Source organism: Porites lutea, chromosome 10 (genome assembly GCF_958299795.1).
Source record: "Porites lutea chromosome 10, jaPorLute2.1, whole genome shotgun sequence".
Classification (NCBI taxonomy): domain Eukaryota; kingdom Metazoa; phylum Cnidaria; class Anthozoa; order Scleractinia; family Poritidae; genus Porites; species Porites lutea.
The window spans coordinates 23,683,732-23,708,412 of NC_133210.1; the positions used below are offsets into that span (position 1 = coordinate 23,683,732).

Below are 24,681 nucleotides of genomic sequence, written 5' to 3' on the forward strand. Positions count from 1 at the left end.
TTGCAAATAAAGTAATGAGAAACACCATCAAAAGCTTTGCTGAAATCGTAACAAAAAATTCGCATAAAACAGCATCACTGGTGAGTCACTTAAGCCAATACTTTTGAGATTTAGTTAATTCCATTAAACCATTATGCTTGGACTTGTAGGCAAATTGAACAGAACATATATCTGATAATTCGAACTTAGACACCAGTCGTTCAAACACTCTCGTATTTATCGTAAGAGACATAGGGCGTAGTTGATAACAATAGCCTGAGAAACCTGTCGACATTTGGCGACGCTACTACTGGTTTCCCCACCAAATGACGTCTGAGAAACGAGCGCGGAAATTCCATACGGATGACGCGTCACCACCCAAAACTGGATATTACTTCTGATTGGTCGTGCCGCGTGGGAAATTTGATTAAACCAATCAGAAGCACTACCCAGATCTGGGTAGTGACGCGTCATCAGTATGGAATTTCTGCGCTCGTTTCGCAGACGTCATTTGGTGGGGAAACCAGTGGTAGCGTCGCCAAATGTCGGCTGTTTTCTCAGGCTATGATGACAATAGCTCAGAGTTGTTTGCCCGGGGCTGTTTCTTAAGGTAGAGGTGTTATATATGCCTCCGTCCATAGAATAGACATAATGTAATTCCTAAGGGAGTTGTTCAAACACCTGTGTAATGACCGGAGCGAGCTCATAAGGAAAGTCATGATTGAAACAAAAAGACCATCAATCATAGCGGCAGCTCCTTTTAAACCACACAGAAAATACCTTTGGCATTCAACTTCGTTGTTTAGCATCTCGCTGCACCGCGTTGCGCGCGAGAAAAAAAAAACTCTGGTAACAAGAGTACTGATGTGTCGATTTAAGCTGAGAGTTAACTTTTGTCATAAATAGGAGGTTGTCCTTCGAAAACAAAAATGAAAAAACAAATTATAGTTTCAGATTACTGTTCAATTGTCAAGACGGGTTTGATCTATCTACAGTCGGCTTCCTTATTATTCTTGAAAATATATTTTAATTTAATGGAGGGTTAAGTCAAGGGCAGCTTCTTGCAGACAATACCTCATGATGGTGAAACGGGGAAAAAATGCGCGTTCTTCGTGTATATTTGAGGAACTATTCATTCTGCGAAAGAGATGGGATGTAGGAATCAACTAGGCCTCCTGGTTTTGTTTAAACTGTAATTTGAATAGAAAACGTGTTCCTCTATCGGGAAAAACTCTCAACTCTCTTATGTTAAACGAGAAGTATTTACAGGGCGGAAGCTACCCGTACGCACGTACGCGCGTTCACAGCTGAAAAAAATGTCGAAATATAAAATCAAACAACACGGGAAATAAGTCACGGCACTGTAGCATATGCGCCTTTTTTTCGCAGTTGTTAGTATCCACAATGAAGAGTCGTTTGTTGGTGGACAAAATGCTTCAGGGTGCGAAATGCTAGTGAAATTTGGGGGCGAAGTGAAATTATCAAACAAGAAACAGCTCTATGTTGCGGAGCATCGATGTATTTTATCTTTTGAATAAAACTTAGCGAGTATCCTGGTTTGTTTGGTTGTGACTAGAATGGATGCTTTAAAAAATCAGGTTGGACGACTTATATGATTATTATACAACGCTATTTTCCTCGTAGAAAACCATTTATGCGAATTTACTGGCTACATTTTTGAGAAAAGTGGGAAATCAAAGTAAGAGACAGTTGTGCAAGGAAACGAGTTGAATACAGGGCTTAGCACCGAAGTATAGTGATTATGGTTACAGTGGCGGATCTAGGGGAGAGGCCCGGGGGGCCTTATTTTTAGACGAAACTGAGGTCCGAAGGGCCGAAAAAAATTGTTTTGGAGACCGGCCCCACGCCCCCCTCCCCCCCTTATCTAGGGGTCTGGATGACCGAGGCCCCCCCGTTATCTCAAGTTTAAGCACCTCAGTTTAAAACGGTTGCTTTCAATAATGTTATGATCAATGCCAGGCAAAGTACTAGTGTCGGCCGTTAGCCGTTGATGGTGTAGAGGATAAGGATGTGGATTTAACAGCAAATGATGAGGGTTCAAGTCCTACTGTTTTCTTCAGTTTTCTTTATTACATTCACTACTTTTTAAAGTAGTTTTATAACTTAGAAGTTATAACACTCCTATTATGTATTTTGAGAAAAGATAACAATCTGATGTTGGGGTACCCACTCTAGTCACAAGAGTTTTTCTTATTTTAAAAAAGTTCGTTTGAAATCGTGACACCGAGGCATTTTAAAACGTCAACGGAAAAAATTTCCGAACCATGGAAACAGTTGGTTTTTTTTTCATCAAGTATCTTGCTAACGGACGTGTTGAAGCCAGAGATAAGAGATCCATAAAACAACATCTTTTCAGTCAACCACGGTTGGCAAAAGCAGCGTTTTCCCCCAGTCTTTCCAAACTGCGTGCTGCTAGTAATGGGGGAATAGTAAGGAGAACTGTCCAAATAAAAAGGGCGTTTTGACATGTTTCAAGGAGCAATATAAACTTAGGTCCATAAAATAATTTCTCTGGAAGTATACGAATTTTAGACGCATTTCCAGTATTTAAAATGACCTAAATGTCACATCTTCATTGGAGAGCATGCCCAGCGGATCCCCCAAGTATGCTAACGCTTTTGTGTTTGGTTTAACTAGAAAGAGGCTGTAATAAAATTTTTCGAGCCAACTGCCATTCCATCCCTTTGTAAATAACCGCCCTAACTGGTACACGCGCTAGGTGAATTCCGACAATTCATTTAATTCTATAAACCTCGCTACGCTTGGGTTCTCGCTTCGGGGCGGGGGGAAGACATTTCAAATGCTTCTTATAATCATCATTTGATAATTCAAAAATTCAGGTTTTATTATCACCTTACCCAACAACAGACATGGAAAGTCCAAGCAAAGCCATTGCAGACTTTGGGGGAAGTGTAACCTTTGTGGACAAACGTCATGGCCCGCCCTGGGAAATTTGTAGCTTTCCAAGGAAAAAAAGACAAATAAAGAGCTTCTAGCAAGGTGTAAGAAAAGTAATTACATAAACATCACACAGGCAGATATCAAGTGTGACATTGTTTATTACTATCTTCTACTACCACCACAAACACAGTTCTGTTGATTCTAATCACGCGGACAAGAAATAATTGAAAAGTATATCTAGCTATATATTACGCAAAGCACTGGATGCTGAGCCCAGGCGCTGAGCACCCGGATCTTGTACTGACTTACAGTCCAGCGCACATAAAGTTTGTTTGCAGTGTAATTATGTTGAAAAGCCCCCTGCGGGGAGAAGATAAAACGAAAAGGTTTTATGCCATGTCAGGCTCAATACTATCATGACAGTATCTACACGAGTTTGTGAACCATCCACGCTCCTATGTATTTCCCAAGCCAATTTCATCTGCTCGAGCGTTATAACAGGCGGCCATAACAGGCTGATTTAGCAACAGAACGAGAACGTTAGTTGACGACTTCATGCGTAAATCAAATAACTGGCTTGATCAATGGAATTACACAAATGAAGCCGAGCGCGCGCGGGAGATTTTGATCTGACTGGAAAGTGTGACTGAAAAAGAGACCAGAAATGCTCAATGTGGCGCATGCGTAGATGTTTTGCCGCGGTATTGATCAATGTCAGAGCGGTAAATTGGGCACCGGAAGTCGAGTTAAGTCCTTTCTGCGCGCTTTTCCGTCGTCAAATGACGTTCCCGTTCTGTTACTAAAACAGCCTAACATGTTTCTCTTGTTTCAAATTATGACTGGCCTTGGGTGTCAAGGAGGGCCAGACGTTAATGTGGTACGAGTGACTAAAGTGCAGCCTAGGCTTACTCTAAATATGCTCCTTTATAACACATTGAATGACTAAGGTGTCAGAACCATTACTGGCCCGCAGTTTAGTAATACCGACTTGTTAGTCAGCCCGACGCGGATGAAACCATTTAATGAAGTACAAACTGACCATACACACCACAGTGTTATTAGTAAAAAACAACAAACAAGAAAAGTTTCTCCACACAAGCTATTAAAAACAAGGATTCAAAGACAAATTTGTCCCTTTAGAAGCCAAAAAAGTCGTTTAACGGTTCGATAGGAATTGACAGCTCTTTTAATTTGGGAAGAATGCCAGACTTTCCCAATTTGAGAGCCTCTCGATAAGACACGCATCCGACCATTCTTGGGCTAAGTGCAAAAATGGGACGAGAGAATTTAGAATAAGCAAACACTTATTTCCAATGTCTTCAGGTCCGGAGAGAAAATTTAGCCAAGTTTGTTGAATGCTTTGTCTAATTTGTAAGAGATAAGGTTCTACCATCTATAAACAGGTTCTCCGATGATCTTTGGCTCCTTGAGAAACGACACATCTGGAGCTTCACACTTTTCTAGTTCAAAGATTAACAGCTGAAAAAGAGAATAACGAGATTCATTTAAACACTTCCACTCCCAAGCTTGGTATGACATTATGTGTTGTCTCGCGGTAAACCAAAGTCTGCTACACAGCCGTTTTTAGTGTCGTCACGCAACGGGTGTGTAGCAGACTAGGTAAACCAGGTCTCGGGGAAAATTATTTTAGGAAGCTGGCCGGACACGACAACTGGCCCAAGAAATTTTTGGCATTGCTCGGTAAAGACTCTTTTCTGACCGGTCAAAACTTATCAACGTATTAACTTATCCTTTTCTCGTGAATTTTTTTTTACTAGAGACAAAATCTAAAATTCATGGGTGAGGATTTAGCTGTTTGTTCAAGAATGAGAGTGCGCGTGACTGGTCAACGGTTTTCAGCCGGTCAAGTCGCCATTCAGGTAGGACATTGTCCTTCGACCGGCCGTTATTACGAGCCCTGTAAACCAAGACAGCTTCCTCTCTTAAAACGAACCTGTAAGTAATTCAATGCAACTTTCGTTTCAACCAAAATCAAAATGCAGGGAAAAACGGCCGTCTCTCTTAGGCCCCGACTTGTCCCGCGTAGTAGGGTCACTCTCCCAACTGAGCTACCCTGGGCGAGCCAACCTTTCCTACACTTCCCAATAAAACGTGGCAAACCGTTCACATGAGAAACAAAACGTTGCCTCGGTTATAAGGGGTGGGTCACCCTTTTTTCATGTTGGTTCACCCTACTAGTCGTTCCAACTGTTTTCCAAATAAACACTTTGGCTCACTCAACCAGGTCAACTTGGCCGAGGCGAGACAACCAGAGCCCGCGAGAGCGCTTTTAGCTCGGGCAAATGCTCAACTTTTTATCTATAAACGCTCGCTAAATTTGACTTGGCTGGGAGGTTGACCCTCTTTCCCGGGACAACTATTCTCCGTATAAAAGGGGTCTAAGAGTGATGTCTGCCCGCGAGAATAAAAAAAATATGACTGAAGAACGGTCAATACTATTACTTAAGTGTCCCAAGGCATGGCTTCTTTCCCAAAGGTCTTCCAATCCGTTTTGGAGATTAGCGCAAATATGGATTACCAAGCCAAGCAGTCGATTAACTGGTCTTCCTACCAACTATGGTATAGACGTACCTCGTTTTCTCCTTTGCGTAGCCATGGAGCAGGAAGATACAACGTCTCCTGTGGCCCCAGATTCCAGTACCTTCCTAAATTATGTCCATTAATGAATACCACGCCTTTGGTCCAACCTTTCATGTACAGAAAACTGTCCTTTGGCTTATCTGTGATCCCTAATATTCCTCGATAAAGTGATGGAATAGACGGTAAACTACCTTCCTTCACTTTCTTCCACTCCACTTGTTCATTCAACCTTCAATCAAGATAGAAGTAAGCATTAGTTTATTGCTGAATCCTGTGGCAAGGCGCTATTGTTGACAGGAGTTTCACGAGTGCACATCCATAATAATGCATCGCACTCTGGGCTGTAAAAATAGAGATTTTTTCACGTCAAACGACAAACGTCAGATTCAAGTTTTTGGCAGTTTCTTAAATTAGGAATGAACAGATGAAAACTACATCAAACGATTTGAAGATGAAGCTACTGATACTAATCTTTGTTTAGATCAAATGAACAGTACAGGGCGAGTAATAGGAAAACTTCTTTGGTCAAATGGTACAAATTGCCGTTTGCGGTAAACGCGATTTTAAATCTCTGCAGTAACTGCTTTTTTGCCTAACAAAAGCGGTAGCAAATGTCTGTTTACGTTCGTCCTTTCACAACAAATACAACAAAATGTCATATCTTTGTATGCCTTTGCACGACTGTAGCTGTAAAGAAGGGCAGTTTCAATTATACTTACTTCTTGAAGAAGTTCTCCTTGAAGTCCATCGGAAAAATCCTCCAATTGCCTTGTTTTTGCCCGTCAATCAAAACATCACCGAGTATACCTGTATGGCACGTAATACAATAATTTTACATATAATGGCACTGAATGGAACTACTCTTATGCTCAAATAGCGTTACTAATATGCTTCATTATAATTAACATTAAACTGCTCTTTTTGCATGATTTTCCTCGCCCGATTGAGACAGCTCATGACAATGTTCAAGCACTGGAACTGCTAAGAGCCACATTTTTGCTAATTTGTAACCCGGCGTGGTCTTAAAATGTGATCCACGGCCTGGTGTCCCATATGGAAATTCTATAGTTTTGGCAAAGTTCTTAAAAAACAAAAACAGTCAAAGAATCGTTGCACTATTACTACTCAAGCATAATGCGCGATTCTTTTTGCCTCGCTATTATGCTCATTACGCTGGCATACTGTGGACAAACCTAGTCTTGGTCACAAAGGACAGCAAGTAAATGTTATTGATGTTAGCTGTCTCAATACGTACACCCTCAAATTACAGGTAAAATATTTACGAAGTTCGTGCATGTTAATCAATCTTTGGTCTTAGTCATAGTATATTAGCTCTGTTTTTCCCTAAACTATCCTGGCTACCTTTACGCTGTCGGTTGATATCCGGTAAAAAGTTGACACGTCCCATGTTTTCAACAAGAATATCAAGTTGTAATTCTGAAGGGGCCTACAAGAAGAATTAACAAACATTCAAGGTCAAGCTAAAGTAGCATAGTAGGGTGCTGTGGAATCTGTTTACTGAACAGGTGAGCCCGTGCGGAATATGCAAAGCGGAGAGTAAGGAATAGATAAACAAACCAGACAAATAACCACTCTGGAATCTTTCACTCTTTACGAACTTCTTGCATTTATTTATTTCGCTCGCTAATTTCTTTGTTTAATAGACCTTATTCACGATACTCGCTATCTTTGCACGCGCTTTAGGATTGATGGGACACGTGGTATTTCAGGGAGCAAACACGCGATAAAATTTGCCAAAACAAGTAATCGTTGGCGAGTTTATTTAAAATCTCAAAAGGAGACGGCGATTTTAGTCATGCAAATTGCACGCTTCGAGTTTCGACAGGTTTAACGTCCTTAACACTTGCTCTGCGGTCATCTACGGTCGCTACAGCATGCAGAAAAGTAACTATGATCACTTCCACCCATAATTTGCTATTTTTGTCTCTAAGATAAAAAATGCTCGTTTTCTTAAGTCTAGAAAACACAAAGTCAAACTTGTTTGCGCACGTGAAAAACTACGTGACATCGCTCTTATCCCATTAGTCTTTAAGCACATACAAGGAAGGCGGGTATTGTGAATAACGTCTATTCTGCATTTAGATTTGCCCTTTCAACACCAAAAAGTGACTTGAAAGCACTAAATAAGCCTTTTTGAGGGGGAATCACAATGTGAAGAGGCATACCTTAACACTGATAATGTCAAAAGCTACTGTCTTTCCCTGCTAGCAGAGGTCTCTCATGGCAAGAGAAAAAAGGGAGGAAGGAGAGAGACCTCTGCCGTCTCCCGACTCGCTCTTTCGTTAAGTCACCGACCATACTTGTGGTCGAAACGTACTGGTTTTCAAAATCAGTTTCGTTAAATGTGGAATGCGCATGCCCTGTTGAGACTTTACGCTGGAAATTTCTGAGCCCACGGTTGTCATCACGCAAACAGGTTCTGAAAGTTGTGAAGCACGTGACTAAAAGGTTACTGATTGTTAAGGAAAGGCCAGTGCATGCGTGAGAGGAAACGCATCGGAGGCCGGCAGAGGTTTCTTCCTTTCCTATCATTTTTCTCTCTCCGCGAGGGACCTCTGTCAGCAGAGAAAAACTGCCTAAATCGCACGGATAAATTGCCATAGATCACTGGAATCAAAATAGGGTGATGTCACGTTCTATTGGCTTCGGTCTTTCAACAAGTTTTTAACCAGTTTGACAGGTTTCTAAATTGTTTTGGATCGATCACAATCTGACCTAACCTCCAGATCTTACCTCCATATCCGCGACTTTAATTACCACTTCCCAAAGTTCCTTCTCATCAATGTATTGTTTCTCCTTATCCATTGCATCAATTGTATGAAGAAGTTTGAAATCAAGGAACACCTGAAGCAGATTTTTGAAAGGTTAGTTCCAAAGAATGCGATCTTTGGATCATAAATCTTGAGCCGGATCATTCCCAAAAGATCGCAATCATATAAATTCTTACGTGTAAAAACGCGTTATTGTTTTACAAGGGTACAAAGTATTTTCGACCATTAACTGTGTATTAGCAATTTCATTCTTGAACGTAGCCACCTCCCAAAGACCTTGAACACAGTAAACCTTCATTCTGGAGCCACTCCACCTACGCCTTAATTTCAAATAGATCAGGAAGTTGTTGTCACGAAGTGGAAGAGAGACAGGTGTCATTCTCGAAGGCAGTGTCGAATCAAATGGAAGCTATAGGGACGGGCCTATCTAGGGTATTTGAGGAGTAGAAGCTTCTCCCCCCAAAAATATTGTTATCATAACGGTATATAAGTAACTATATCGGAAAAATCATCTAGACGCGACGAGGTCAGTGTACGAGAAGTAAGTATTCCCTGTCTAAGGATACTATATGACAAGGAACATAGAGTATTGTAACATTGTCATAACGTGATCACGACTAAAAAATTAAATGAAATACCACTATAACATTTCTCAAAATTGTGTCTCAAAATGCACCAGATTGCATCTCAGCGCATATTCTTTTCAAACAATTCCCGGGGACCCCCCTAGGAAGTTCGTGGCAGAAGGCAGGACTTCTTCCCCAAACGATAAATCTCAGATAGAACCCTGTAGTGCATGAGTGCTTAGTACCTGTGCTCTGTCATAGACATGCTGGATTGTTATTTGCTTGGGGACGCGTTTAAGTGTTGTCTGATAAAGAATGAAGCCATAGCCCTGTCCGCCATTATTGTTGATTGGCAGCTTTTCCATGGCCATCACATTCATGCTTTCAACTGGTGGACCCTTTAAAATGATGAAAAACGAACATAAAATCAATTTCCATGGAAAATAGTACAACCAATCTTCACTCAGTAAAATCAGTAAAGCGATATCGATACATGAGGCCATAGTAAGAGGTTAATCAAGTAATCAAGAGTTCCGTCTTTTTGAACACAACAATTTGGTTGTTGTCAATCAGCGGAAACAAGCGAAAAACGTTTCCAGCAGACTAGGGTGACAATTTTTTAAAAACAAAATGAAATTCACACTTACAATATGCAAACACAAAATCATGTCTTAGCGCCTGTTTACATGGAAGTAGGGGACCCCAGGTAGGTGAGGTAACCTGCTTAGGTGGAGTGACCTGCCTCGCCATGTAATATCTCATTTTAACGGTAATTTGGTCAGGTTTACATGATAGATAGGGTGACCATCCTCCACCTCCATGTAAACAGGCCCTATGTGCCCTAACATAGTCGTTTAAACCTAAGTGAAGATATCACCCTAACAATAAAGCACATATGCGAAACGAATATGGCTTAAACAATAGTTCAAGGGTTTGAAGGTTTTTAAGGCTAGTAGTCACCTAATTTAAAAATTAATGTAGGTTACTAAAAAGATAATTTCTTCCAGTATTTAGTTCTATTATTTGTTATAGTTTAAGTTAGGTGTGATTCTTCTTATATTTGTTTTTAAGTCATCAATTAACATAGCCGATACAGTTTAAACCGTAAATAGACTCACAAATAGCGGCACCAAGTCGCCAAGGTCCTGAACGTGCTGCATCTCAACATCTTCTGCAAAATAAAATGACGGAAAAAATAAACATCTTATCTTACTGAAGTTTTACACATTACATACAAGAAGAAAAACATCACACTTTAATATTATCACACATTTGCAAAATAATCATATCAAGAATATTATAATTACCCTACCGTATTCTGCTCTCTCATGATCGCTTACTGCAACTGAAAAAAACGAGTATTCATAAACATAAACGTTGTGAATAACAACATTCAAAACTTATCTTCATATCAAAAACTGCTTCATTGACTCGGGATCTATGAACAGTGAAAAATGACTGAAGTGCAATGAAGAATTGACCTAACACAAAGTCACATGGACAGGTACCAAGGATAAAGGCTGGGAGAAAGAGTTGGAGAAAAGAAGTATTCCCCACGTCAGAAACTGTAGGAAGAAAACGTACAAGCCTTGGATGCAGTAATTTCTGGGTTCGTTATGGTGGACAAGCGTTAGGTCAGCCTTAGTTATGATTGGTCGATGGTATTCAAGGCAACCATTAACCAATGGTAAGTAACACGATCCCAGAAGTCGTTGCCCCAAAAGCTTGTATTCCATTCCCTTTTATAATTTCTGAAAGGGGGAATTAAAATTTTTCAGTCTGCTGTTTCATCTTACTTGGAGAAAGGGCCTCTACATTATACTTTTTCAAGACTTCTTTCAGTGCTTTAAACTTCGCAGTCATATCACCAGCTTCCGACAGAGGAGCATCATAATCTAGAATGATGCAAACACAGGAAACCACAGAATGATTTAGAATAGTAATATAAAATAAAAGATACTTTCAAACCATCCTGGTTTATTTAGTGGTGTTAACTGATATCCTGTCTAAAACATTAATATATTCCAAGTGTTTTTTTCTTCGTGGATGGGAAAAACAAAAGTTTCCGAGTTTGCTGACACCGTGTCTACCTAAACATCAGTGTCCGGCTTTACACACACACGAGCAAAAACGTTAGGGAAAAACAAACAAACAATGACAAGTAGATTGTCACTCTTGCTTTGAAACGATTCCCAGACAAATTTCTCAGCGACCGTTCAACCTCGTTAACAATTCGAATTTTGTCAATTTTCCCGCTGTTTTAGCTGCAATCAGTGGATAAACGTTCTTCAACTTCGTTATTAACATCTTCTCTAAAAGCTAAATGTATTGTAGGAACATATGAAAGCGTGCTAGCGCCATCCATGCATGCAAACTAAGCAAAACACATTGGGGGAAATAGCCTGAGAACGAAAACGTACTGCAAGATATGCAGTGCGTTTTTGTTAACACAAAAATAAAGGTTTTCGGATACGCATTAGTTTGTAGAGGGCCTGATCGCTTCGCTCGCCGATTTTTGCTGTTTCACCCCGTTTTTGGCTTTACCCCACTAAGGAGCCTGGTCCCAGGCTACTTTACGCGGGGAGGGGGGGGGGGTTTGGGGGGAGGGAGCTGAGAGACTAGAGTACAGTAAGTAATGGGTTGAATTGTTAGATTGTTAGACGACTTACCATATGAGGTGACTGTTGGTTGGTACTTGAATTCACCTTTTATAGCATTTGCACCATTCATGAAACCAAAATTTGTTCCCCCTGGAAAACAATGAGTCATTATTCAAATTTAACATTAATTACTTAATGACTGGTCCTTAGTGAAACAGTTCACTTTGTTTCCCGTACACTCTATTAAACGGGACAAGCAGTTTTTCCAGCTAGGAAAGTAACAATATTAAGCTTACTTGCTCAATGGGCAAGTCATCTTCTAGCCTTGTTCGCCCTCAGAAAGCAAAATGTAAAAGCGGCTTGTGAAAAGGAAAAGTTGTAATTTAAGTTTCTTTGAAGCCCTGATATCACCATGTCATCGTTATCAACATCATTTCGTTATCATCATCATCCGTCATCATCACCATCATCGTTATCATCATCATCATCACCATCATCATCATACCAAAAACATCCCAACATTCAAATAAACAACAGACTTTATTGCCTTATGCTCTTGCTCTGTGCTACCGTGTATATCTTTAAATAACTAAAAACTGAACTTTATTTAAAAAAACAAAAACCCCTGTGACACAGCCGACTTTCACGCCACGTGACTACTCTGAGGGTCTACTGAATAAAATCACACACTGTACCATGAAACATGTAGAAGTTGATAGAGGCTCCAAGCTTCAGTACGTTTGAGACTCGTTCAACAACTTTCTCCACCTCCATCTCGTGATGCTGTTCTCCCCAGTGATCAAACCAGCCTGGCCAAAATTCAGTTACCATCAGTGGTTTATCAGGCTGCAAAAAATCAACTAATTAACTAGAAATACAATATACCTTATCGCAAAAACCTCGCGCAGCTGTAAAGGGTCAGCAATGTGAATAAAGGGAAACAAGACAAAGGGGAAAATACGATCAAAAAATCAAAAACTAAACAGACAAAAAAAAAGTACAACAAAGAAAAAAAAGGTTGCTTGACCGGAATTGGGACCTACAATGCACCCGCACTTTGCACGTGAAATCAGCTTTAAGACAATGGCGCCACACTGCCACTGAACAATTATGTAGGTAAAACTATTTATTTATTTATTTGTGTTGTCACTCACATAAAATAACAATAAAACGTTACAAAAGGTGTGAATTAAAATATAAGTTAATGTGACAAGGAAGCCTAAAGAAGATGAAAGCTTATATTAATAGGCTTACCTATTAATAAAAACTTACTTGAGTGCAGAGTGAACAGAAAACAAAACTTAAGCGACAGAATGACTATAAATGAGATAATTTTTCAGATTTTTTCAAAAAACAAATATGGAAGAAAAGCTGGTTAGTGAAATTGACGACGAATTCCAGATTGTTGGTCCTCGATAGAGGATACTGAACTGCTTAATATTATTTCTACAAAAATGAGGTCAGTACTGAAAGGCTAGTCGAGTTTCATAATGGTGAACCTGATTAATACTTCAAAAGAGGTTACGAAAGCTACTAGGCAAAAGATTATGATTATGGTTATTATATTTCAATAATGATGACGATGATGACGTCATTACACAAACCATTGGAAATGTACAAATATAAATCGGCTATTAAACTGAGTTTGCAGGCCGCGCGGCTATGATCCACGCGCGATCGTGAACTAATTATACACTCGCTCCGCCGTCGCGAGGATTAAAATAAATAAATAAACAGCCACAACACGGTAACGTGTCAATTATTTAATTTCCCATCAGGCTGCTGTTGTAAAATGGGTGATGAAACATTGGGGCTTTCCATTCACCCAAAATTTAGCAATTCTTGGTTAGAAATAAAATGGAACAGACCACTGTTTAGGTTTGGTCCGACTGGTCCTCTTTGACTGATCTGGTCATTTCGGTCGGTCAGACGGAAATGTTCCTTTCCATTTCACAATTGTTGTCCTGTTAGTACTGCTCTTCTGTATCCTGCTTACCAATACAATAAACAAACGCGCGGTGGCTTGGGTCAGGTCTGTGCAACCGGAATGTATCGTTCCATTGGACAAGTGGAATTTCCAAAATTTCAAACCGGATTTTTTTTTAATGGAAAGCGTTCATTAACTCGCGACTCACAAATTGAAGTGTTTTGTTGTATCGGTTATCTTGGTCATTGAACACATCAAAATAATAAGACGTTTGCAGCACCTGCGTTTCTGAAGTCAAGGAAATGGGCTAGAAGCAGAAGAAGTTTTCAATCTCTACCGTTAATAGCAGCCTACCGGTATTTAAGTTACAGTGGAATACAAATTTTTCAAAAAGCAAATTTGTTCAAACTATCGTTAGCCTTTATTTACAGTATTTAACCAAGCAAGGCTCAACTCAGGTTTGGTTTAGATAATTGGGAGATTAAAGATACCAAGGGTTAATAGCTAAGTTGTAAAAACCAAATATTGATATTTCACTTCAACTCCCAACCAACGTAACAGCACAATACCTTCCGCATCAAATCTTTAAGAACTACCTTGAAACCACATTTACCACTTCTATTTGTTCAGACCACAATCATCACAAATTTAAACCTTTGAAGAGATGCTTCTTTTGAAGCATTAGATACTGAGGAGTTACCTGTAGCTCTTTCAGCCTGTTTAGATAAGCCGTTTCATTTCTCTGAAAGTTTGCTGTCTTTAATACTGAAATCAAACAGAAATTGGGGCATTTTACAGGAATCTTCGGAAGAAGGGTCAAGGTGCCACAGACACTGATGTATCCATGACATAAAACAAGGACATTACAACACTTTCTGTAACTTTTTTTGTGAGTAAGAACATGCAATCATTTAAGATAGGGAACTGTGTCAAGGAAGTTCAGTTAATTTTCTGGGGTTTGCCAAATACGAGTGTTCTTAAGAAACTTAATGTGTGTTATGATAGTCAAATACTTCTAAACAAATTCATATAATGGCTTCATAACTGTGAAACAAAATAATTTGTATCCCAAGTATTTAGAGCTACAAAACGTATTGGGGCTGCCAGCTTCAGAAACCCCAGTTACATATAAATTGCAATCCATTTAATTTTATTCAGTTTGAGTTATCACTGTTTTATATTATTTACTGTTGGTGGTATTTTAATGTTCTTTACAGTTTTAGGTGGTTATTTGTACTTCACTAAAATTGGTGAGCAGTTATTCCTTGACCGCTAAATTTTTCTTAACTTCATGATCTACAACTCCTTTACATTTTGTGAATGATTAACCTAAGTTAAGTTGATGTGCTTCTTGAGTAACAGAGAGTTTCGTAACCTATATTACCCTTAACCGAAATTAAGGATACTTCAAAAATACTTCACGTACACTGTATATTAGGAGGCAGTCACCTTGATATCTTTTCAACACAAAAGTACACTAAAAGTATGCTAAATTCCAGTGTTCTTCTATTGAAAACATAATTGAGATCATGTAAACATTCTACAGATTGGTGAAGTACATAGCACATTCCTGGATGAACAGATGCACAGAGCACACATCAGGTATTGTTTGGCTTCGTAAGAAGATCATCCGCCAAATTGTCTGTGTTTTCCATGGGCAAAATAGGCATGTAAAGTCGCACAGTTTATTTCTGGTCATTTCTTTAAGGTACAGTTACGAAGTTCGTGGAATTTTTGCATTTGGCTGTAAAAGATACTGGTCCACGCGGTTTACTTGCTATTTAAGAGAATCTAAAGAAATAGAACGTTACCTCCTGGCAACTCGGGGAAGTAATCTGCCTCCATATGGCGGATGCCATCTGATGTAAACAAGAGTTCAGAAATGCCATTCTCAATCATTATCTGAAAGAACAGTACAAATATACGACAGACACTGATGTCTCTTAATTGGTTTGACACGAACATTTCATACCTCACAGTTTAATTACTAACATGCAAAAAAATAAAAGGAAATCCTTTGATCTTCTTTGGGTGGCAAGGGCAAGAAAAGGATGGCTCATACATTTGTACTACCATTCATCTGCCCATAGTCCAGAATCGGACTTTGTTTGATTGGTCATTAGAACAAAAGAGTCTTTGAGCACTGTTCTGATACTTGATCGACCACATCATGTTAGACTTCTGGAGCAAATTTCAATGCACAAAGGTATTTAATAGCGGCGGCTTAATAGAGGAAGATTTGGACAGTGAATTTCTGCTGCTTTAACTTTGTTTCTGCTAGATTTTATGAACAAAACCTTGAAGGAGAGGTGGAAGGAATGTATACGAAGGGTCATTTACTTGAAAGAAGTCATATTAGCTATTGGCAATCTTTGGTTACTAACAGCAGCATTCACAGTCTCTTTGTTGCTGGGTATTTATTTGTCATGAATCACGTTTGATCGTTGTATTGATTAATGCCATTAACAAAAATGAATGATAAAGGTTTCTGATGTTTCACCAATTTTGTCCTGAGTTCTTTGTTTATTATTGGTGTAAGCAAAGGTTAAGACTCATAAGAATAGCAAGGCTTTTAAAGGGGCTGTGTCATGGCAGTCCAGTTCATTTTGTTTGATTTTGCCAATTACTCGCCCTCAATCGCTACGGAACTTAAAGTAAGCAAAGAAATTACGTGCAAATGACAAAATCAGAGATCCGACACAAACAAAAATGTCTCCTGAGAACTTTTTTTTTAAGTTGCAAGCAGCAGGGATCAACTTTGAAAAACTGTTAGACTGAACAGTTTTCAAAAATCCCAATTTCAATCCGTTTCAATCTACTTCAGTTTTGCCCATCGGTGGCATCTGTTGTTTCTGTTATGTTACTTTAACCTTCCTTTAAAGTTTTAAGTGGTTATTTTTATGGTTCTCTTAATTTAACGGGCATTTTGTAATTTCCTAATTTGGGTGAATTTGCTGACACAGCTCCTTTAACTTAAATTAAAAATCACATGTGTCCCTCCTTTCTACAAGCTAGTTGAATTCCCGGTAGCTTGATGCAGCATAACATGTTGACAGGTTAAAGCACTGTGGGGGCAGCAGGTGACTTGAATTTAGTGAAATTGTATAAGGCATTCCTTTTTTCCCCTTTGGCCGTTGCTCCTTCCCCACCACCCTCCCCCCCTTCCAAAAAACAAGGCCTGGTCACAAGTTGACCGTTTACTCTCTTGATCATAAAATGATTTTCTTACTGTTTTAAGATGTGTCATGTATTTAACATCAATTTCATCTGCACCAAAGCTTCCATACTCATTTTCCACTTGAAAGGCAATGACCGGGCCACCATGGGAAAACTGAAAAGATGAGGCAAATTACGCCAGTAATTAAATCAAATACAGCAAAGAAGCAGGAGTTCACAGGACCATTTCTAATACAGTTGAACCACCTATGATGTGGCCACTTGCCACTATCGCGAGGGTCAGGCCACTTGATGGAGGTTCAACATGAAGTGCTTAACAGAGGTCTCTCTGGTAACACTGGTTCCTTTTGCAAAAAAAATGTGAAGAAAGTTGGGAAGTTACTGACAGAAGCTCGCTGTGTAATGTGGAGTATGCTTATGGTTTCAATATATTACATTTGATGAAGGAGAATGCATTCTAATCTTGCAATCATGACAAAGATATTTTTCCGCAGTAAGGCTCTGTGCCTGCCTTCTTGCATTTTGCAAGGAGGCAATTTTCACCTTTTCAAGAAACTTGAGACTACTTTCTTTTTCATCAGTCACATCTCCAAGGTAAACCCACATGTACACCTGCACTTCCTCGCCAATGGCTATAACCAAGATAGTACACGTGCTCTGATGGACCAAGAGTCATGTTTGCATGAGAGTATGTAAACATGGTTGAGATGTCAAGATGTTTTGCTTTTTGGTGTGCTAATCACGCAAGCACAAATTTGAAAAAATTTTGAGTTGATATTCGACATTCGACAAGTTTTCCTTATTTACCCATTCCCTAATCAGCTGAAACCTGAAAAATCTTTACAAAACATGCCGTGTCAATTTTTTTTTGCTAATGCGGACATTTTAAGCGAGAAAAATCCATATTTTGGAAAGCCTCTTTTTAGCAAGACTTCGCGACTGGTGAGAATTTCTCTTTTAATCAGTGCCATAATAAAGAATTTTGCATTTTTTCACTGAAAAGTTAATTTATAAAAGCAATAGAAAACTTTTTTCCTGTACTGCATAGCCCGATATAAACACTCAAGACTGGGAGAATTCTCAAGTTATGCAAACCCTTGACTTCGTCTTGGGTTTGCATAACTTATGTTTATATTAGGCAATGAAAATACAGAAAACATTTTCTATTGCTTAAATATTTTCAAGTTTGAAACACATACACGTCCTTTGAAGAATTCTATCTATGAATATGCCACCAATATGTCTTCTTCTTAACACACTTACTATGGTTCTCACCATCAATATGTTACAGACCCTTTCCCTTGTTTTACTTCAATTATTTTATTATACCAAGTATTTTCTACATTACCTGTAAAGGGACAAGTTTCTGAAGTAGTTTCTTAAAATATTTATCCACTGCATGAATATAAGGAGGATACGAAGTCCTCAATTTCATTTTTGAATCACGCAGCAACCAACTGTAAAGAAAAAAAGAGGTTGTTGGGACAAAAAAACAGTCAGTGATGTGTTAAAAAAGGCTGGGGCAAAATAGAAAATGACAAATACACTCTTTGACCAACTTTTCGTAAAAGTTTCTGAAAGTTTATTTTTCCCTGACTGTGAGTCACTATGCCTAGTGGTGTGTCAGTCATTGATTATAGTCGATCATCTATTACAATCTTTAGACAATGTGATTGATGAAATTATACGCATTGTTTCTCCAATGTAGAAATCAATAAATTTCTAGACAGTTAAAATATTTTTTCAAACATATTTCCCAAAAAGTGTTTTCCAGGAAACTTATCAGCGTTTTTGATTTTTTTAACCTGGCCAGCAATATTTTACAGGAGGTTCCTAAAATGTCACCCCTATTGCATAATTAAGGATCTAGAGTGATATACAGAAAAAACTCCAATTTGTGTAAAAAAGACAATCAAACTACAGAGTGGAGACATGTCCTGCACTTCATCTCCACAGACAATATAACTTTTTGTGATTGCATTACTGTTTTATTAATCTGGGAGGTACTTTAGAAATTTTGGGGTGGGGATGTGGGGCTAGGACCTTGGAACCCTTAGCCTATACCAGACCTTAAGTCCAGATGAATTTTGCTACCATTATACTCGACTAAACTTCTAAAATCCCTTCCTATCCTAGAGTCACCATTTGCCAGAAACTGCTGAGGTAGATGCTTTCTTTGCTATTAAATTGTTGCAGGTAAATTAAATTTGCTGATTTCATATTTTTTAGTGTTAATTCCCAGTTTCCCTATTCTAGACTAAAATTTTCAACCAAATGATCACCTTTTTTTTTTTTTCCTGGGAAAAAGATACCCTATTATACTAACTGCTTGGAAAATATAGTATTACCCTTAACAGCAGCACATACCTATAAATTATAGCCCATGTATGGCAGTACCCCCTGGTTTATTATATTAACCAACTCAAGATTGGCTACTAATAATTAACAATTTAATTGAATGAGGCTGAGTATTATCTGAAGAATTATATATAAAGGTCTCGAAGGGTGTTATGCTCCTCAGCCTACAGCCTCAACGGATAACACCCTCCTCAATCTCCATAATTCTTCAGATGATACTTGGCCTCATTCTATAATTGTTTTACTATTCATTCAAAATAATTCCTAGTTTAAGAAACAAGTTAAAACATGATTACCTCCATTGATGTTTAGTTCATCTTTGATAGCACATGTTAATTGGCAAGTTTAGGGGATAAAGGGTTGTTCAGCTCTGCAAATAATATTCTCCAAATAGCACATGTCATCCGTCAAATAATTGTCTTCTTGTCGTTCTTGCTATGTTTTTAGCAAACAGTTCGCCTATTTATTCCTCGTGAAACAGGTGAAATGTTCTGCCATTTTTTTACTCACTGGTCTTCTCGATTAAGGGTTCAATAATCTGGCAATTTGCTACACAACTGACATCAGTTTTCACATATCATGCAAATTCCTCCAAATTTGGTCAACAATAGCTGGTTATGATGATATATGTATGGATTTTAGCCAGTCAGAAATGGAGAAATATTTTGGATGAATAATAACTGTCAATATTGATCATTAATAGCTTAATACCTTGGTAATCCTCCAAGCTCCCACTCAGCACAGATGTATGGTCCAGGACGCACAATCACATATAACCCAACTGACTGAGCCAGTTTAATAAAATGGCTACACAGTAATAAAAAAACAAGAAAGACGTTTATATTTATGAGAAAACTCCACCCGATAAATGATGCTTTAAATAGTTTTTATGATTTTTTTCTAAGTTTGTGAGTGTATGTAGAATATTGTCTAAATCCTGCAATCTGATTTGTTCTGGGAGTGGGTGGTTTATGATCTTGCCAACTAACCGGGGCAGAATTGTTGTGCCCTCATTCACACTTCTGTTTGTAGTTTATGAATGAGCAAAAGCTGCGATTTTATAAACCTGAAAAAGTGAATTTTATTATTCAGAGAAAATAATATACCTATGACAAGTTCCCAGAAGATCGATCGAATGGAAGAGTAATAAGAAGGTTGAAGGAGATGACTCCTAAAATTCTTGGACTTGTCCTACTTGCGTTTTGCTGAGAACTTGTCAATTTTAATGCACTTCATTTGGAGTGCCAGAAAACAAATTGTGTAGATTGAGTCATTCATATTCAATATAATTTCTGGGGACTTCGTTACATAGTTTGTTATATCAAAGTTCCATTGTACATAAGATGTTAAGTTTGTCTGACTTTTGTTTTTTGCAAATTAGTCACTTTCACAACATTTGTGTGCTGTTCTATACTTAAGCAATTGAAATTCATCTCACTCTTATATTATTTACATATTCTTAAAAACAATCTCATTTTATTATATAAAATGCCCTTACACTATATCCAAAATTCCTTCAAAGTTGAACTGTCCTTTAACTTCTTCATGCATATTCCAAGGAACATAACTGTTAAAGAAACAAAAACAATAATGCAGTTGCCATACAAAAACACCTCAAGCTGCAACTAGTTCTAACCACCTTTAATCCACCTCAAGAAGTATTCCTTGATCCCAAAATGTCAAGAAAGGTCTTTGCAACATACCCAAATGATTCAGTGTCTAAACTATCACCCACTTTTGTCTACGCTGGAAGCCCGCTGATTTAAATGCAAAAGTAGACAAGAACCCATCAAATTCAATTTGCATTGGGTTTTTGATTTTTTTCAATACAGTGGAATCTCTTTTCAGGGGACATTCAACCTTGGCACAAGGCAAGTGTCCCCTGGATGGAGGTTTGGATGCAGTTTGTTAACAATTAACCAACAAATAAAATATTTTTCTTTTATTCTACCTCAGAATCTGCTGCAGTCATTACTTAGCTTCAAGCAGGTAGATAATGTATAAAAAAATCACGATCAACTTAATTATCTCTGTGATGCTGTATGTTGAAGTACACCAACTTAAAGTGCGGTAGTTCATGTTCTGAAAGCTGTCACCATTATGACTAGTGAACGTTTCAACTTTATATTAACAATTTTTGTGGTCAGTCACTTTTTGATTGATAAGGTGTCCCATAATTAGACAATAAATCTGGCTTTCAGGATCCAGACAACAGTTCCTTTCCCCAGAATAATGGTTTAAATTCCCTTCAATAGAGGTAACAAATACAAATATGATGTGAACTTTTTTCTGGGACCAAATTTTGTGTTCCATGAATGGAGGTGTTAGGGTTAGGACTAGGAGAGGTTGCACTGTATAATCCTAGCCTAAGCTAGAAGACAAAGGAAATTGAGAGTTAATCTATTGCAGGTTTTTAAAGTGACTTGGCACTTTATTTTGAGACTACATGTGAATGTTGACCTCACTCATGCTTAAGGAAAGGTACATTGTTGCTCAGAAGTCACAGTTAAGGTCTAGGAGAATGGTTCTAATGACATTTTGAGGAAAGAATTCATGTCTCAAGGTGCTTTTAAATTCAATTTAAAACTTAAAATCATGAAATCGTGTTGTGTTTTCAAACGTCAAGTCCAGTTTTATATAGGATTTGATGCCAAGATGAACACCCTTCTGTTTGGTATGGTGCCTTTCTCGTGATTGGTTGAACCACTTTGTTTTCTTATCAAACCTGATAAAGCTTACCTCGGAAACTGTCATAGAAAATTCTTTCGTTCTATTTTATGTATCCAAGGAAATTTCAATGAGTTACTTACGACAATTTTACTGGGAAAATCTGTCACATACAGAGAGTTCATTCCCCATGGGTGTACAAGATTCTTTCACACAGGGGTAAACTAGAGTTGGTAAAGGAGGGATCTCGATCATAATGCCGTTCTTTCACAGTTCACGAAAACAATTGACATAATGAGAATCCAGTTCCCCAAAAATTAATGGGTGCTTTGAAAACCACAACTCACAATGAAAAAAATATCCATTTCACATTTCACAAGAAAAATGAATGGCCGAGAAAATACCCTTTACTACCCTCTAAAACAGTTAGTAAGTGTAACATATTATTACTACGTCAACAAAGTTAGGCTCAAATATTATGTCTAACCTTGTTGACGTACTAATAATAAGATACACTTATTAACTATTTTAGAGGGTAGTAAGGGTATTTTTTTCTCATGAAATGTGAAATGGTCAATTTTTCCATAGTGAGTTGTGGCTTTCATAGCATCCATTAATTTTTTGGGAACTGGATGCAAACAGGTATATTTTATAGTGAAATGTTGAAAAAGGAACGATATTAACTGCTGCTAGAAAAATCGACAAATGCCCCACCTGCGGGCAGAGGTTTTCTGACAAATCCCCACCAGCTAGTAAGTGTAACTTATTACTAGTACGTCAACAAGGTTAGGCTCAAATACTACCAAGCGTGCCCATACCTTCTCCCCCCCCCTCCCACCATGTGCATTAGTCAGGCATTTATCATTTTGTTGGTCCTGGTGGTGGGGATTGTCAGAAAACCTCTGCCTGCAGGTGGGGCATTTGCCAATTTTTCTTAAAGCAGTTAAGGTCATTCCTTTTTCAACATTTCACTATAAAATATACCTATTTGCATCCATCTAAGAAACTGCTTCCCATCATTGAGATCAGCTCCCGCATGGAAGAAAACCAATTCATGTATCGTTTGAAGAGTTTAAATGAAAAGATACTTTCTGCCCGGCCAGGGGGGGAATAGGCACGCTTGGAATTGACTGAGCCATTAATTAAAAGAATCGGTAATTAAGCTTATACATAAGCATTAGTTAACGGTACTTACGTCTCCACTGTGTTTAATCCCATAGCTTTAAGCTTTAACAGACGATCTTTCCAATACTCAGGTACCACTCGGAAGTAATGAATCGCGCCGCTCAGTATTCGAAACGGTTTTCCCTCGAGTAAGAATTGTTGTTTCTCCGTCCGTAACACTCGTTGTTCCATAGGTAACCCACGAAACACACGAAAAGCCGTCCATAAAATAATGAAGGCTGAGATTCCAAGAATGATGAGCACTGGCTTTGAACGAATATGTATTGTATTCATTGTCATTGCAAAGTAGAGGAAATAATCAAATCTGACGAGTGCGGCGCTACAGATTGTACTGACTACAACAAAGGTTTGGAGGAAAATCTGATCTGTCACTACCAACACATGCGGACAACAATGGTCTCTATTGGAAGTTGCATTCCAGAAAAACACTACAAGATGAAAAGAAGCTTAAATATAGCTGTTCAGGAGCTTGAAATAATTGAATGATGTGTATAGAATATTAAAATTATCTCCTTGAGACTGTCTCCGGCGCCACGGATATGCGGACACGTCACAGCCACCCAAGGCGATACGCTCCAAATCAAACCTGGCTACAACGGGCTAGTCCGTTGTGTCTTCAACACCATTATGTTTCCTCGAAAGGACATTCGAGCCAAAAAAGCGTTGGAAGTCTTTAGTTGAAAGCGAGAAATTCCCGTCACATGTACCGTCCTGCAAAACGAGGTACTTTCCGTTCCAACATTCCCAGATGTCTTGTCGACGAAAAGATCTGGGACGAGATTAGAGATTCCCATGTTGCCTCGCGCTACGCTTGTTTACCCTTTCGTGCGAGTGAACATTCATACTTTGGATTAAAATATTCCGCAGTTGGTTAGCCTGAGAAAAAAGACGACATTTCGCGACGCCACCAACGGTTTCCCCGCGAATTCACACTGATGACGCGTCACTACCTAGATCTGGGTAGTGCTTCTGATATGGTCGTGCCGCTCGTGAAATTTGCTTCAACCAATCAGAAGCACTACCCAGATCTGAGTAGTGAGGCGTCATCAGTACGGAACTTCTGCGCCCGTTTCTCAGACGTAATTTCGCGGGGAAACCGTTGGTGGCGTCACGAAATGTCGGCTGTTTTCTCAGGCTACAGTTGGGTCAAGCCAAAATGTTTTTGTGCGCAGGTTTTCTATTATATCAGTTTTTATTTTATTTTATTTTTAATCAAGCTCAACATTTCAGCCTGAATAACCAGCTTGAATAAAATAACCAGGAGCTGATGCAGGAGTAGGCTCAGTCTCCAGGCTTGCGTGTCTCGGATGGGAGCATGGGGCGGAGAGAGCGCGCGCTTTCTGATTCCAAAATTCTATGTATTTATGTCACAAAGGAGGATTTGATTCGCCTGTAATCCCAGATGATTTCAGGATTTTTTGTCCACATTCATGGGCAAAATTAATTAAATTTGGCTGAGAACGAGAGAACGATGGCGTTTGCTACACTCAAGGTGAGTCAACTAAAAGTTTGACAAACCATTTCGGGTAACATCAATTAAAAGAAGAGCGTTAGGAAGAGAAGAAAAAAATTTTACTCTACTTCACTGGTTTTCACCAGCGACGTAGTCGGAGTCGGAATCGTTAGCTAGAGCACCTATGACCTAGTGAAAATCAGAAATCGGATCGGATTCATAAGTGCGACGGAATCGGAGTCGGAAGCCATCAGAACGTTTCCATTTGGCTTCCGGCTTCTGTCGCTTACGATCAAGTGAAAACCAAATTGTCGCAGTCGGAAGGAGAAGAGGACGGATAAACCAGTCACAATGCTCGTTCTACCTCTCTTCTACTTCTACAGGCCTGATACTCTTAAACGCTTTCGCATAGAAAAAAAATTAAAAATTAAAATAATAATAATGATAATGATAA

At 38.8% G+C, this 24,681-nt stretch overlaps 1 protein-coding gene across 1 annotated transcript; it reads right to left on the minus strand.

Annotated features, from left to right (window-relative positions):
- Positions 1–3,903: 3,903 nt before the first annotated feature.
- Positions 3,904–23,508, minus strand: LOC140950181 (beta-galactosidase-1-like protein 2). The gene is made up of 18 exons (XM_073399377.1): positions 22,785–23,508; positions 20,421–20,489; positions 19,634–19,729; positions 17,913–18,021; positions 16,617–16,718; positions 15,199–15,289; positions 14,088–14,152; positions 12,156–12,306; positions 11,530–11,610; positions 10,657–10,755; positions 10,173–10,205; positions 9,979–10,031; positions 9,106–9,258; positions 8,257–8,367; positions 6,865–6,949; positions 6,222–6,309; positions 5,494–5,731; positions 3,904–4,380 (listed from the first exon to the last, which is right to left on the minus strand). The coding sequence occupies exons 1-18, from the start codon at positions 23,051–23,053 to the stop codon at positions 4,288–4,290; spliced, it is 1,986 nt and encodes a 661-aa protein (XP_073255478.1). The 5' UTR covers positions 23,054–23,508; the 3' UTR covers positions 3,904–4,287.
- Between the last annotated feature and the right edge of the window lie 1,173 nt (positions 23,509–24,681).